The sequence below is a fragment of the Hyperoodon ampullatus genome (genome assembly GCF_949752795.1).
Source record: "Hyperoodon ampullatus genome assembly, chromosome: 1".
In the NCBI taxonomy this organism is placed as follows: domain Eukaryota; kingdom Metazoa; phylum Chordata; class Mammalia; order Artiodactyla; family Ziphiidae; genus Hyperoodon; species Hyperoodon ampullatus.
In genome coordinates, this window is record NC_136914.1 from 1,598,007 (window position 1) to 1,614,760 (window position 16,754).

The following is a 16,754-nucleotide window of genomic DNA, read 5'->3' on the forward strand; positions in this document are numbered from 1 at the left end:
GCCTTCGTCCAGGGTCCCACACAGCCAAGGCAAAGAGAAAGAAAAAGCAAGTGAACCCAGCATTCCACTCAAAAATCTCTCCCACTTCATTTCCAATAAAGACAAAACAAAATGTAAAAATAAGACATTTTTATTAAAAGCTGAAATGTTTTCAAAGTTTATACATGCAAACAGATAATTCCATCACATGGATTTCTAAGATCACTGACAGGCAGATACAAACCAGCCTAGCAAACACGTGCCAGCATCCTAACCCGCTCAGTACCTGTATTTGGACTCAGCCTGTTCACTCGGAGGGAAACCGGACACTTACCAGCATGTCCCCACTGCTGTCGTGCCCCGGTGACTGGCCTGATGCAGGGGAGGGAACATCCCTGTCACACGGTCGAGCAGAACAGTGCTGGGCTCTCTGTTCCACACCAGCAGCCCTGCCCACCAGGACTGGTCCGTCCAGGCAAGTGACGGGCAGCTGGCTTCCCAACACTGGAGGCTCGTTTCAATCAACGGAGCACTTGAACCAAAATCCTGGCTGCCTGAGCCACGGGCCCATTACAGCAGCATCCCTTGGAATGCCATCTGATCAAAGTCACTTTCTGCAAGCTCCCGGGGAGTCCGATGCCCGCAGAGTCCGGTGCCCGCGGAGGGGGCAATCACTGCAGTGCCTTCTTTCTCAACTCTTACCTTCTTAGAAGCCGCCCTGGTCCTGATTTAAACATTTGGCATGTCTGACACGCTTCTTGAGTTATGAAGTTAGGACACACGGATGCTTCGTTTCTATCACTGATTTGTGAAGGATTAAAAACAATAGAGCACCCAGATTTCATTAAAAACTTTATTTTCATATAAAAGTGCCAAAATATCCACCAACGTCAATCTATGTCAATAACCAGTTTACGCTAGTAATCAAAACACAAGCCTCTTTATTCACATTGTTCAAAACTCGAATCTTTTTCACACGTTCCCACAGTAGCTCGAGTCTCTAGACAGTGGGAAGTTTGCGTTCCTGTTCGCTGTGCTAGTCCATATGTCCAGGTCCATATAGGCACGGAATGGGTTAAACCCAGGGTAGTATTCCTTGCACATGACCGCCTGGTTTTCCATGTGAGTCGAGTGTTCCGTGGTGGGGTTGATAGGGCAGCAATTTTCATACACGTCGCTTTGCGGGGCCCAGATGGAACCGAAAAGTCCAGACATCGGAGACAAGCTTCGGGTGCTTGTGAGGTAGGGCTGAAGGATACATGAGGAGGAGAGAAAAAAAGAAATGTTTAAAAAAATAAAGAAGGCTTAGAAAGGCAATGGTAAGGTTGCCTGTGTACCCGTGGCGACCACAGCGGAACCAATCCAAGCTACCTGGACATTATCACACTGTTCTCAACCACCTGGGTGGCTTTAATTCCATTTTTCTCAAACAGAAGGTCATGAAATTCCCATCAAACTATTGATAGGTAAACTTTTTTCAACCCAAGGAAGGACCCACAGGTCGAATGCCCTCTATTTGTAAAAAAGCAGCAGAGTGGGTGTCAGAGAAGCACAGAGGGTGTCCCCAGGCATGAGAGGCAGGAAGCCCTCCAGACCTGCTGCTGACACTGCCTGACCTTCCTGGAAGGTTCATCTCATCTCCTCCCACAGATGAAAGGTCGGCGGGGCCACAGGAACACAGCTGCATCCCAGAGGGCTTCCTGGCCCAAGTTCAATGTCATCGACAACCATCTCTCCTCAGTGTGGTTTGGGGCGTCTTGGCTGCTGGTGTCTGCAAGCCCCTGGCCATCTGACTACGTGTGAGCCCCCTGCAGAGCGTGGCTGGTGACCTAAGGGGAACAAGCCGGGCTCTGGCTGATCTGAACCCAACCCTAAAGCTACAGTGAGACCAGGATGAGGCAGGCCCTGGAAAGAACCCAGGCACAGCAGCACCGGGCGGCACTGACCGGAGAGCTGATGAGGCCGGCGTGTCCCCAGGCGGTCGGCACGTTTGGGGGGTTGTTCCAGGCAGACTGGGAGCTGTGGTCAATGAAGTCTGTCTGAACTTCGGCAGGACAGGGGAAGCCATTGGGGTAGTTAATGTTTTCTACAAAGAATGGGAGACATCGACAGAAGTGAACATTTTTCTGGAGAGAATGGAATTCTCACTCTCAGACAAAAAGCTCTCAAGGCCTTACTTACAATACAATCTTTAACATTGACAAGTTAAAGATGAACATAAAATAATTACTCCATGACACATACCACCTGGGAAGCCCTCAGGAAGTTCTTCCTCTGGGCTTAATTTTTTGTATTTGATCATTTGATGGGACTCTTTCTAATACACAGAATACACTAAAATACTGCTATACTTTTATAGTAGTAAAAACACTACCATAGATTTGAATAGTGTCAAGGTTCTTACCAGTCTTTAGAATGTTCTTTTATTGCCTGTCATACCAATGTCGGCCACCTCCACATACACCATACGCATTGATAAAGCAACAGGAAACCAAGCCCTTCTCCAACAGCAGTAAGAAGGTATAAACACAGCCTCACAGGCAGGAAGAAAGTTACCACAGCACCCCCTTGTGACTATCATAGAGCACTGCATATATCAAAACCCAGATAAGTACAAGCATCTTGTACTTATATTTGGGCCCAAGAACCTGCAATTTTTCACAGTTTCCCCTTGAAGCTCCTTCCCTTCCTTCTGCAGCACCATCCAGGGGCATAAGCGTCAGGACATGCTGAGGAACAAGCAGGTAAATGATTCTACCTCGCCTGGGACTTGTTTGCCTAAAAAGAGTAACTAACCCCAGCCTCCCAATGGATAATCCACAGTTTAGGTCCACATAGATCCAAGTGACCCCGTTCTACCTAAATAGATTAGGGCTATTTGTACAAGTCCCCAGACACCCGGGTTTAGAGGGCTTTTTGAGGCCATATAAAATTACATATGGCAGGCGTGCTGGACCCACATGAGGGACTGACTCAGCAGCCTCCTGGAAGATCATTCTCAAAGGCACAGTCTTTGCAGTCAGTGCCTTGAGCCCACACACCCTTCCTGCTTTGACTTTCTGAGAATAAAAGAATGGCACTGGGGGACTTCCCTGGTGGTCCAGCGGTAAAGAATCCACCTTCCAATGCAGGGGATGCATGCTCGATCCCTGGTCAGGGAACTAAGATCCCACACACCGCGGGGCAACTAAGCCCGCGTGCCACAACTATTGAACTCTCGTGTCTCAACAAGACAGCCCGTGTGCCACAAACTACAGAGCTCACGTGCCCTGGAGCCCGTGCCACAACTAGAGAGAGAAAATCCGCATGCCACGACTAGAGAGAAGCCCGTGTGCTGCAATGAAAGATCCCGCGGGCTGCGACTAAGACCCGACACAGCCAAAAAAAAAAAAAAGAATGGCATTAGGATTGTCCAAATAGCTTTACCTTCTGGAAAGGCATTGTAGTCGTTCAATTCCAGGGGGCAGTACACACTGGGAAACTGGCCTTCACACGTTGCATTCCAATCAATGAAACTGCTACAAAAAACAAGGGGTCTAGTTTCATTAACAGGATGTCAACAGATCAAGGAAAGAAGGAGGAGGACGATGTTATTACCCAGCATCCTCATCGCTGCTAATCCCTCAGCTCTGGGAAATTAAAGAAGTACTTTATTGTCACAGAATCAAAGACTTCCTAACTCAACGCTCATCCCCAGTGACACAGCACTGCAGGATGGATGGCTTGGACTGGATGCCCACTTCCTTTCGATGGGGATGTAATTAATGTACAGCATAGGAAACATAGCTAATCACACTGTAATACTCTGTGTGGTGAGAGATGATGACTAGACTTACATGGTGATCATTTTGTAATGTATAAAAATAATGAAGCACTATGCTGTACAACTGAAATGTAATACTGTATGTCACTTATAATTCCAAAGAAAGTCTGAGATGGAGTTTGATCTGTTGGGTACAGAGAGCCAAGGACTCAGGGAAAAGTGGGGGCAGAGGAGCTTTCCTTTAAATGAGACAAGAAAAAGCAATGGATCAAAACCGGCTTTCAGTTTGCCAGAGAAGTACTTTCACTTAGACTGTAAAAAACTTGCCCATGGTTAGGTGTAAAGCATGTAAGCAGGACCAAGATGTGAAAGAGAAAATTGCTCTCACTTTTAACTGAAAGGTATTACATTTTTAAAACAACAACAACAAACTAAAACCCACCCACGTTTGTTAAGTCTAACCAGAGACAGAGCCCGTGGCTGTGGCTTTGTCAGCACGTGGAGGCTGGGACACCGCCGAGGGTCCCAGCACCCACCCAGGGGGCTCAAACACGTCCGCTACCAACTGCCACCTTCCACTCGGGGCAAGGCCAGACTATGACTCATGGTAGATGCTTTGATCCCAATTGCAATCTGGATTTTCATTATAGAAATAAGAAAGTAACTACCTCTATAATAAGCTGAACTCCCCAAAAAACTTCAACTGGATTCTGATTAAACACAGACACTAACATTTTCTCAAGGTTTCATAATCGAATGATAAATCTAATGGCAAGTCTAAGAAGCTGCCACTGTGGAACTATTTTTCGATACGCAAATTATTCGATCTTTAAAATTTTTAAATGTGTTCAAGATTAATGCCAAGGAAAAATGGAAATTTTTGTTCTGTTAACCGGTAGGAATTATGAGGGACTGTTTTTGTTTTTTCAGTTTTGCCTCTAATACATGAATAGCTCGTCTTTTCAGTTTAAAAAGGAAAACACTGACGTGGTCACCGGCTGTGTTACTTTTTTCCTTCCCTGTTTCGCTCAATTCCTGGCTTGAAATTTTTCAGACATCACAGCTCAACTCCAAAAAGCAGCTGGCAACACCCAGCTCAGGAGCTGGGGAGGAAGCCCGGACCCGGCCGCTGCCGCGTCGTCGGGATGGAGCGCATACCTGCTGTGCACCGGGGCGGGCAGCACGGCCGGCCCGCTGCTCTCCAGGGCGCAGCCGAAGCCGCTGGTCACACACACGGGCTGTGCGGGCCACAGGTCCCCCGGGGGGTAGAGACCTGCGGCGGAAGAGAACAGGCCTCTCAGTCCCCCTCCTTCTCATGCAGCCCTCGGCCACCCTTCCTGCAAGGACCAGCTCGGCTTCTCCTCCCTCCAGGAAGCCCCGCCCCCAGCCCGGATCCCCCGCGCGGCTTCTCCACCGCTAGAGCCCTTCGGTCTGTAAAGTGCAAGGGCCGCGCGCTGCTTTGACCTGCACTTCAGACAGGACACAGCCGTCTCTTGGCCCGGTTTACGAGATCATGGTAGTGACTCAACAAGCACTGCAGGGCCTGCCTGCTTCCTGCAGAGCCCCGTCAGGATTCGCAGGACACAGCAGTGAACACGTTGACATTCAAGTGAGCGGAGACAAACAACAAACAAAAGAAGTAAGAAGCTGGGAAAACGGTGCTGTTACAGCCCCAGGGATGAGACACAAGGATTCTGTGGCAGCGGAGGGGGCCAACCTCAGCACAGGGGAGAGAACACCCTGCACCCTGCAGGTACCGGGCGTGGAGTGACGAGTGAGCCCTGTTTTCCACAACTGCCCCCGAGCCTTCCTCGGGAGGGACCCTGTCCTGGCTCGGCGCTCCCAAGCTGTGGAAGCGCCCGCCTGCTGGGTGTGCCAACAATATGGTCCTGACCTCAGTTTGAACACGGTCCCCCTAAACCTTCCCAGGGGACACCCGGCTCCTGCTCTTCCCAGCAAACACCTGCAGCGCCTCTGCTGGTCCACCTTCACCGCCACAGCCGTTGCTTATTCGTGGGATGCACGGATGGATGCCATTGGTTGGTGGCATGGATTAAAGGGACAGACTGGCCATCTGCACAGGAACTCCACAAAGAAAGAATAGACTCAACTATTCGAAATGCACTGGGAGCCCGAAGGTCTACCAGGCAACCAGGCCACACGGGGATGGGGGGAATACATGGACAGGAATACGTGGACACAACTCTCGCTTTCCAGGCAGCGTGTGCGCCCCCAGGGCTGCACCCCTGTGTGGGAGCCGGTGGCAATCACCCGCCTGGAGACCCGGAGACCTGCAGCTCACGGTGGTCAGAGAGACCCTCGAGCGTTTAAAGAAACACCACCAGAGACCACGTAGCTGTCATAGCTGTGGGGGTCTCTCAAGGACGAGGTCCACCTCCTAAGGCCGCCCTGGTGTTTGGGGCCTCGCTCAGCGGTTGGGCAGGAACCCTATGGTCAGTCCTGCAGGGCAGGGCATCCTGCCGCCAAAGTCCTGTTGAAAATCGCTGGAACCAGAGGCCGCATGAGCCGATTAAGATCAGATCAACCAAGAACCGCCTCTGCACTCAGGTGCTCATGAACAAATGGACCAGAAGCCAAGACCGCACAGAAACGAGGGGTGTGTATGCTGCTTCGAGACAATCTCTGTGGGTCTCACGTTTCTTTGCTTCCTGGAATGGATGCTCTGACTGCCCACGTTCTGACCTATCTTTCCAAGGATATTTGCTAAACAAAACCTCAGAAGATGGAGACAGGGTCTCCCCCTAGAGCAACGGGCAAGTTTGCTTCGTCCAACATAATAAAGATAATGTCTCCTGCCTATTATTAAAACAACAAAACAGAACAAAAACCTTAGGGTCCCTAAGCTCAGGACTCCTTTCCTGTAACAGAAAGGAGCCTTTCCAACCACTGACCACTGCAGGTGCAGACGGCCACCCGGGCGGCCCTGCATCGCCCCCAAGAGACTGGGGGCCTGAAGGAAGTGTGCTTACAAGATGCTCAGGCTGCTTGCTGTGCTAAGCGTCCTATTCTCTGACCCAGGAGTCTCTTGTCCTCTGGCAGCAGCTACAAAATCATGGCAGGCTAACTTGTTAGCTCGTAATAAGTGGGGTAAACGCCTCAGACCCTTCCCCGGTCTCGACAGTGATGTGATCTGACTCACGTTCAATATCCCTCTGGCTGCTGTGCTGAAAAGAGACGGCAGGGGGGTGGCGGATGGTCACCAGAGTTACTGTGGTGATCATTTTGCAGTATGTATATCTGATGAATCATTACATTAGTTATACCCCTGAAACTAATATAATGTTATGTATCAATTATATCGCAAAAAGAAAGAAAATAAAAGACAATGAGATAGTGAGGTGAGGTGAGAAGTAGAGAGACCCGTTGGGAGGCTGCGGCGAGAAAGAATGGTGGCCGTGGGGAGAAGTGATCAGATTCTGGGTCTGTTTGGAAGGCAGAGGCAGAGAGTGAGACAACAGATCCCATGTGGGGATGAGGAAAAGAGTCCAGGATGATGCCCAGACTTCTGGCCGGAGCAACAAGAAAGCCCGAGTGGGAGGCTGTGTGAGGCGTAGGGCTGAGGAGGTGAGCGTTCGGGGCGGGACACCAGTGCAGGTCCGAGGACAGATGGCAGTGGCAGCTGGCTGTGCAGAACTGGGAGCTGTCGGGGGGCTGGAGGTGGACGGACCACCCGGAGAGCATGACCCAGATGAGCACGAGAGCTGGGGGAGCCGAGGGGAACTGCACCGGGACCCCCGAGGTCACAGCCCGAGCAGAAGGTCTCAGGAGGCCGGAGTACGGGGCCCCGGCCACGGAGATCACTGGGGTCCCGCAGACACTGCTCAGGTGTCACGGCACAGCCAGCCCCAGCGGCTTCAGGGAGAACAGGAGGAAAGGAATCTAAGCAGCAGGCAGACGACTCCCCCAAGCAGCTCTCCCAGAGAGGCGGGCACAGAAGCAGCCAGGTAAGGGCGGGTCAAGGGAGAGAGTCTGGCTGCTTCTGTGTTAAGGACGGGATGGGAGGTCTCACGGTATGTACGGACGCTGGTGGGGACGACCCGTTAGAGAAAACCCGACGCCGGCGCCGAGTCGGAGCGGGACCCCGCAGAGGAGGGCAGCCTGACAACCCAGGGGCCGCAGCGGGGGTGGCGGGTGGAAGACGGGGCAGGCGGAGCCTCTCTCTTCCCCAGGAAGCAGGAAGCGTCAGCGAGGAGAACCAGGCAGAGGACTGACAGGTGGGCACGCAGCTGCCGGGAGGCTGGCGGCCGGCCGGCTGCGTGTGCTGCCTCCGGTCTCGCTCATCTGCACGGCACCGGGCAGAGAAGCTGGAGAACGGGGCAAAACCACGCCCGCGGCTCTGCAAGGAGGGCGCCGCGCGGGGGGAGGGGCCCAGAGGTGACGTCACAGCAGGTGGGAGGACTGAGCCTGGGCGCGTGAGGGAGGTGCGGGCAGAGGACGGGGACGGCACCGGCCCTGCGGACGGTGACCGTGAGGTGACTGTGAACGAGGGCTGCTTCTGTAGTGACTTCAGGGCCTCAACAGGGATTGTGACGGGTCATCAGAAAGCAGCTGCGGATTGTTAACAAAGACGAGGTACAAAGGCACTTGAAACACATACACACAACATGGATAAGACACTAGACGACGTACGATTCTCCAACTGACGACAAAAACAAAGACAGGAGAACAGGTCAGGCGTAGCTGTTCGGACACAGGTTTTCTTTTTCCTCACCGTTAATTCAATCCTCTCTCCCCTCTATCACCTCAAAGAGAAAAGGCGCTACCTTCTAAACCTCCCTGAATCTTGCCTAAGCAAATTACTGAATTTCAGAGTCTTTTTTCATCAAAAGCACTTATTTTTATCGGACCAGTAAGCAGATCCAACTCACGAACAGTTTATTTCTGTTGATAATCTGACAGCAGATAATCTCTCTGTAACCACAGAGCTGGAAGCCTCCTGCCTTCAAAGTAAAAGTGCTCCACTGTGCTGGGCAGCCTTTAGTCCAGCACGATTCACATGAGCAAAAGCAAGAGCTCGACGGTGCCGCAGAGGGTAACAACCAGGCTCATCCTGCCACCATTCCTGAGCCTGGTTAGGCAGGAAGGAGGCGCGAGGAGAAAAGAGGAGACACGAAGGGAAGGAGAAGGAAGGAGAAGGAAGGAGAGGGGGCCTGGAGTTAACCTCCGGGGCCGACCCTGGGCGCAGCGGCTTCCCTCCCTGGGCCCCGTGTCCAGGCTCCTGGGCCGCTGTCCCTGCCTGGCTGAGGCCGCAGAAGCTCAGCGCTGGGCCTCAGCACCGGTGCAGGAGGGAGGCTGGATCAGTGGACAGGCTTCTGAGACAAGGGGGAGGGGTGGGGACGGGGGACAGGCAGAGACACGGGAGGTGGAAGTCGGCTAATCGGGGCGCTGGACCCTCCGTCTGCTCCCCGCTTGTCTGCCATCCTAGATGGGAAAGGGAACTAAAGGCGGAGGCAACCCCTGTAAAGGGGCCCCACCTTGCTCCAGGGCCACAGGCCACCTGTGCCTTGTGTCCCAGGAGGGAGCTCAGGGTCCGTGCAGAAGGGGCAGCTGAGGCCAGGGGCCCCGAGGACGCCAGGGCAGAGGGCAGGGGCCTTCCCGATGCTCGAGAGCCGGGGCACAGACAAGCCAGCTCCCCGGCCAGCAGCGCGACATGGACACCTGGCCGGTGTCCGGAGCAAGAGCAACGCTCCTCACCTTTATCTTCTTCAACAGCCGCAGGCCCGGCAGGAAGGCTGGGACAGGGGGCGTCCGCGTGTCGGGGGAAGCTACTCACGTCTCTGCGGGGAGAGCAGGAAGATGAGGAGCCACTGACCCTCTCTGTACAAGGAAATGCTCAATTTCTGTAACTAAGTCTGACTGCGTTTTTACATGAATTCTTCCCCTCAAAAACCATAAAGATACTAGAGACATAAAGGTATACACCCAAAAAAGGGCTGAGGAATATTAAATTCCCAAGATCCAGGGAAGTCTTTTTTTTTTTTTAGATAACATCTACCTTCAATCTTCTATTTTGGTGTAAGAATATGTATGTATGTACGTATGTATGTATTCATTCATTCATTCATTTATGGCTGCGTTGGGTCTTTGTTGTTCTGCGCAGGTTTTCTCTAGTCGTGGCGAGCAGGGGCTACTCTTTGCTGTGGTGCGCGTGCTTCTCATTGCAGTGGCTTCTCTTGTGGAGCATGGGCTCTAGGTGCACAGGCTTCAGTAGTTGCAGCACACAGGCTCAACAGCTGTGGCACGTGGGCCCCAGAGTGCGCGGGCTTCAGTAGTTGCGGCACGTGGGCTTCAGTAGTTGTGGCTCGCAGGCTCTGGACTGCAGGCTCAGTAGTTATGGCACACAGGCTTAGTTGCTCCACAGCATGTGGGATCTTCCCGGACCAGGGCTCGAACCGTGTCCCCTGCACTGGCAGGTGGATTCTTAACCACTGCGCCACCAGGAAAGCCCCCAAGGAAGTCTTGTTTTAACAAACACCAACAGCACAATGCTAACTAAGGTAGTCTGCAGTTTCCAATCTGCCTGTCAGCAGCTGGCAGCAACCTCCCACTCCTGGTTTACTCTCTACCCTGAACAGAAAGAGCTCGCATGGAGCTTTCCTCATCCATTCCATTTTTATGACACCACCCCCTGTCCTCTCATGGTGCCTAAAACCTAACCACACTCCTCACTCTGAAACCCTCTCCTTCTAACATACCCCCCTCTTCTCCCTCTCAGTAAACGGTGCTTGTTTATTTTGTCCGATGCTGCAGAAATCATCACATGGTGAAACCGTAAACATGTGAGTGTCTTCTAGGTTCTTGCAAACTTCTCTGAATCATCAGTGCTCAGTTTTATTTCAAGTCCTAGGAAAGAGGAGCTGGTTCCCATCCTTATTGTTACTACGGTTCTTCCTACTTTCAGGAGTGACACCTTCTAACGCGGCCGTATCACTGAAAGGACCAGCAATACCAGAGACGCTCCCACACAAGCATGTTGTCTTGGAAAGACTGTACGCCCTGAATTATTAATAAAATCAGATTTTACTTTCTCACATCCTTAAAAGGTTTTCCTATTTTAGCCTGCAGAACCAAGTACAAAGAAGAAACACACGGAATGAAAGAAAAAAGCAGTACCTAAAACACACTGTAAAAGCTGGAAAACCAAACACTTACGTGGGATTGCAGATGTTATGAGAAAGATTCAAGGAGATGGGAGCTTCAGAGGGAAAGTCATTTTGTGAAACACTGTCTCCTGCATAAAAACAAAAAGGTGATCACAAGTGTTTATAAGCATAATTCAACTGTGTATATCCTGTGTTAAGATGCAGATCGCTAACATCGTTAACCCTTATGAGTGATTTATTTTTCACTTTTAACTGATATTCACATATTCAGTCAATTTTTTTTTTTTTTTTTTTTTTTTTTGGTGGTACGCGGGCCTCTCACTGTTGTGGCCTCTCCCGTTGTGGAGCATAGGCTCCAGACGCACAGGCTCAGCGGCCATGGCTCACGGGCCCAGCCGCTCCGCGGCATGTGGGATCTTCCCGGACGGGAGCACGAACCCGTGTCCCCTGCATCGGCAGGCGGACTCTCAACCACTGCGCCACCAGGGAAGCCCCTTCAGTCAATTTTTTAATTAAAAAAACTTTTACGTATGAATACGTATAAAACTGGTATCATACTTCAAAAATACTTTGTGTTTTTGATCTTTTACACAATTAATTATATTGGGGGGGACTTCCCTGGTGGTCCAGTGGTAAAGAATCCATCTTACAATGCAGGGGAAAATGGGTTCCATCCCTGGTCAGGGTACTAAGATCCCACATGCTGCGGGGCAACTAAGCCTGCACGCCACAACTACTGAGCTCATGAGCCTAAACTAGAGCCCTCGTGCTACAAACTACAGAGCCCACGTGCTGGGGAACCCACGTGCCACAACTAGAGAGAGAAAACCTGCACGCCACAACTAGAGAGAAGCCCACGCACCACAACAAAAGATGCTGCATACTACAACTAAGACCTGATGCAGCCCAAAATAAATAAATACGTACATAATAAATAAATCTTAAAATAAAAAAAATTATACTGGGGACATTTTCCTGATATTTATTACACAACCTCTGAACATAACTAGACTGAGTCTTATGCCCTGTGTTACAAGCAAGGCCATCACTCACCTTTCTCATTCTCCTGCTGTTGGCCTTATCCCCCAAGCGGGAGCTGCGCTTCTGTTTTTTATTGATGTTAAGCACCAGTTTAAAAAACTCTCGCGTGAGCACCATCAGGCATACTGCCTTCAGTGGCCAAGAAGACCATCCCCGCCACCAAACAAAACACCGCAAGCCGCCCTGCATCCAAGCCCTCATGGCGTTCTCCAGCACACAGTAATAAACAGATGTACGTGTATGTCAGTGGGGGGTCATTAGGCAAAAACAGCGTCTAAAAAGGCACCTGCAGGAAGGGCCAATGACGCGAAAAAGGCTGAGAAATGGACTGAAGTCACACGTGGGCATCTGTCTAGGTTTCTATGGTGCCAGGGCCCAGGTCTCCCACACAGGAGCTTCTTTATAGGTAATCACCGCTGGCAGGAGACACAGCAGAGGCCGCTGTAATGAGCGGGAGGCAGTGGGAAGTGGGCTGGGCTCGGGGGGAGTTAGGGTCCCAGGGCATCCAACAAGCCATGCGACCCCCCTGAGCCCAGGTCCTTGGAGGCACGGGGAGCGCCCCCCATGGGCCTGCGTACAGAGTGAGCATCCCATGGACGCCACAGTGATGCCAATGGAACCCCTGTCTCCCCCCGTCCTGATAACAAAGCTTAACCTGTACTATGTTGACCATGACGGGGAAAAGGAGTGACTTAAATCTTTACGTAGACATGGAGGTATAACAAACAGCGCTGAGTGAAACAGCAAGACGCAGCATGCTTACTGAAGCACGATCTCCGTTATATAAGTTAAAAATAATTCTCTGTTTTGTTGATGGATATATGAATGTAAAATAAAGTACGGATTAAAAGAATACACAGCAAGCCCATGACAGTGGACAGTGAGTCTCTCAAGCAGGAGGAAGCGGAACAGACTATAAAATACTACCTCTTAAAAAAAAAGGACGGCAAATATGACAAAATTAAGAGTTATTAATTCTAGGTGACAGAAATATAGATGCTTCTTTGACCTTTCCTGTATCTTTAAATTTTTCAAAAACAAGGGAGGACCACTGTTCATAGCAACATTATTCATAAGACACAAAAGGTGGAAAAGCCCAAGTATCCATCAACAGATGAATAGAGAGATAAAATGCAGTCTATCCACACACAATGGAATATTTATTATTCAGCCTTTAAGAAGGGGGCTTCCCTGGTGGCCCAGTGGTTTAGAGTCCGCCTGCCGATGCAGGGGACACGGGTTCGTGCCCCGGTCTGGGAAGATCCCACATGCCGTGGAGCGGCTGGGCCCATGAGCCATGGCCGCTGAGCCTGCGGGTCCAGATCCTGTGCTCCGCAACGGGAGAGGCCACAGCAGTGAGAGGCCCGTGTACCGCAAAAAAAAAAAAAAAAAAAAAAAAAAAAAAATTAGGAAGGAAATCCTGACATGTCACAACATGGATGAACCTTGAAGACACCATGCTAAGTGAAATAAGCCAGTCACCAAAGGACAAGTATTGTATGACTTCACTTACCAGATACGAGAGTATTCAAATTCATAGACAGAAAGCAGAATAGAGGTTCACAGGGCTGTAGGGGTGGGGAAGGGAGAGCTACGGTTTAACAGGTACCGAGCTTCTGTCTGGGATGGGGAAAAAGGCCCAAAGATGGATGGTGGTGATGACTGCACAACAATGTAAACGTATTTAATGCCACTGAACTGTACACTTAAAAATGGTTAAAATAGTAGATTTTGTGTTATGTATACTTTACCACAACAAACAAATGTACAAGTGAAAAAATAAACGTGGAAGTTCTTCGAACTGTTTCCAAGATACAGACTTTAAAAAATAATAATAATAATGGAGGGAGGCAGGAAGGAAGAAAGAAAAAAGAAAGTGGATAAAATGCAAAGCACAGCAAGCACGGGAATGCAGAGCCCACCGCGGGCGGGCAGCACTGGAAGGCAGATCAGGCCCGTTCTGGGCGCCAGGGCAGGAGGGCCAGGAGGCCTCAGTCCCAGACTCACCGGGCGGCAGGAAGTGCTGAGGGCCCAGCGTGGGCTTCTTGTCCCCGTCAGAGCTGCTGGCACTGCTCCAGCTGCCCCAGCTGCCCCGGCTGGCACGCACGCTGCCCGAGGAGCTGCCACAGTCCGAGCTGGAGTCTGAGCAGGACTTCTCCACGCGCTTCTTCTCCGGCTTCTGGAAGTAACCCTCTGTGGGAAGTGAGAGAGGAGTCGTGTTTCGCTTACAGAGTTTTCAACCTGATGCCACTTCCAGTGGAAGGAGAGAGGCCAAGTTATGGAGAAGGCAGGGCTCGGCTTCAGGATCTGCTCCGTCTGCCCGTCCAGCGAGAAGGAAGACGCTCCCTGAAACTGACGAGGGCCCTGAGGAACTGACGAGGGGGGAGCCACGGGCCCCACGGGCTCTGCCGTGGGCCGGACAGTGAACGTGGTCTAGCCTGAGAGAGTCAACACCAGTGATAATCTCGACCTGAAAGTGGTTCTGGAAATGACAAGTACTTCTCTCAAGAAAATCAAGGCTACTCTCTCGGACTGGAGACGTGTAGGTAATTTCTCTCTCTTGTATTAAAATGTCCACCAAGATACACGTATGACTGATTCACTCTGCTGTACACCTGAAACTAACACAACATTGTAAATCAACTAGACTCTAATAAAAAGTGTTTTTAGCCGCGGAGCGGCTGGGCCCGTGAGCCATGGCCGCTGAGCCTGCGCGTCCGGAGCCTGTGCTCCGCAACGGGAGAGGCCACAGCAGTGAGAGGCCCGCGTACCGCAAAAAAAAACAAAAAAAGAAAGAAGAAAAAGTGTTTTTAAATGTCCCAGAAAGACCAAGAAACAACGCACACGTGTCTGGGAATGTGTGTGTCGGTGTCCCCACCCCTCCCCCTCCCCAGTACTTTCCTTTCCTGCCACCCTCCACCCCTCCCTGGACCCAGCCCTGGCGCCCCCAGGTCACTGGCCGGCAGTCCTCGGTGGAGCAGCAGCCTGGCTCTGCAGGAACCACCTGCGCAGGGGTGTGAGAACGGCCACTGTTCTCCCCTGGCTCTCCCCTACCCGCCTCTTTCACCAAGAGAGTCCCGTCTTGAGCAAGCACCCACTGTTGTTCAGCCGTCTGCATGACACAGTCGAGAATGGCCAGGTTTTAGAGGAGTGGGAGGTAAGAGGGGCGACACTGGGGGCCCTGCCCAGGCTCAGAAGACTCGCAGCCTGCTGTCTCATCTGGACAGCTTTCCATTCAGGCTTGCACTTCCCCGAGGAAACAACAACCAACAACAATCCCGACAGAAGCACTGTTCTGTAGCTCCATGCGGTTCCATACCTGCCTCTCCCTGCGAGGCAGGTAAGCTGCTTCCAAGGCCAGCATCTGTTTTACATGCTTCCCCAGGGTTTTCCTGGATACACCAGCTCCTTAAGTCGATGTCACTGCTCAGCTCAGACCTTTCAAATTCACTGCACACCAGCTTTAATTCACTCTGTTCCGAAGGCCTGGAAGAGCCACAAAAAAATCATGTCTGCATTTTATCGTGCACACACACATACCTGCTTTCCTTGAGACTTAGCAGAGGTGAAAATGTGCATCTGGGACAACTTGAGCCCTCTTCTCTCTGGGTCTGCTGGGAGAAGACCATAAGTAAGGGAGAGAGATTAGGAAGAACAAGATTTTGCTGTTTTAGAACGAGAATTAAGTTGGAGCTCATTTAATCTCTTCACAGTTTACAGTGAGAGGAGTAAAACTCCACAGGTTAAATGAGTCCCCCAGGGTCAACTGGTAAGTGGGGTGCAGGACCAGAACCCATGACCCTCTGTATGTCTTCCTTGGCTTTCGTGTAAAACATGACTCTCAGTAGATGAACCTGCTCCTTGGCGTCTGAGGGAAGGTCTGAGCGTTAACTGAAATCTTTTCTCATTCATTCATTTAGCAAACATTTGTGGAGTGACGACCATGAGCCACGTACTATTAGGAAAGGTGTGCCGTCTACAAAGAAGAATGAAGTTCTTCCCCCAAGGAGTTCACAGTCCAACACTTATATCTCTCTAACTAGACCATGAACTTGAGGGAAAACCTGTAATACAGCTTTGTAAATGGAGACACAGAAACGTGTCAGAGAACGCTACGTGAAGACCTAGGTGATTATTTCACACAGTCCAACTTCCGTACCTCATGTCACATCTGTAGGAGGACAGGTGTGAGATGAAGCCGATGGTCTCAGTGGGTTGTGACCACTCAGGGTAAAGAGTATAGAGACAGAGACAGATTGGCAACAGACAGTCCAACAACCACCACCTACGTAAGCATCATGTTCTCAAAACATTCTGATTACCTACAAGCTACTTGGAAGTTATTCTTTAACAACGTAATTTGTTTCTTTAGCATGTCAGAAATCTGCTTTCAAAAATATGTTGTAACATTTAATTGGCGAAATTCCACCCTAATTTTATATCTTTCCATATGTCCACATCAGAAAAACATGCCACTTTAAAGTGACCACATAAGTCCATCAAATTTTTATGAAAATACAAGGTGTGACTTTCCTTTCTATAGGAGACCACATTGCAGCTTTCAAATGATTTAGCCTAGGGCTTCCCTGGTGGCGCAGTGGTTGAGAGTCCGCCTGCCGATACAGGGGACACGGGTTCGTGTCCCAGTCTGGGAATATCCCACAGCTGCAGAGCGGCTGGGCCCGTGAGCCATGGCCGCTGAGCCTGCGCGTCTGGAGCCTGTGCTCCGCAACGGGAGAGGCCACAACAGTGAGAGGCCCGTGTACCTCAAAAAAAAATAATAAATAAAAAAATAATAATTTAGCTTAAATAAGAATTACCCATTAGTAAGTAGTATTATTTAATAA

General features: G+C 50.7%; 1 protein-coding gene across 3 annotated transcripts in view; it reads right to left on the bottom strand.

Moving 5' to 3' along the window:
* Positions 1 to 818: 818 nt before the first annotated feature.
* TMEM131L (transmembrane 131 like) overlaps positions 819 to 16,754 on the bottom strand; it is a 168,838-nt gene continuing 152,902 nt past the window's right edge. Inside the window, exons 28-35 of one of the 3 annotated variants that reach the window (XM_079702895.1) lie at positions 15,227 to 15,393; positions 13,915 to 14,100; positions 10,916 to 10,994; positions 9,458 to 9,540; positions 4,901 to 5,015; positions 3,406 to 3,494; positions 1,926 to 2,065; positions 819 to 1,227 (exon numbers count right to left, since the gene is read on the bottom strand). In XM_079702895.1, coding sequence (XP_079559021.1) covers positions 952 to 1,227; positions 1,926 to 2,065; positions 3,406 to 3,494; positions 4,901 to 5,015; positions 9,458 to 9,540; positions 10,916 to 10,994; positions 13,915 to 14,100; positions 15,227 to 15,393 — 1,135 coding nt within the window. In that variant the 3' untranslated portion in view covers positions 819 to 951. Of the gene's footprint in view, positions 1,228 to 1,925; positions 2,066 to 3,405; positions 3,498 to 4,900; positions 5,016 to 9,457; positions 9,541 to 10,915; positions 10,995 to 13,914; positions 14,121 to 15,198; positions 15,394 to 16,754 lie in introns of all 3 variants that reach the window. The other 2 variants (XM_079702894.1, XM_079702893.1) reach the window with 2 other exon arrangements.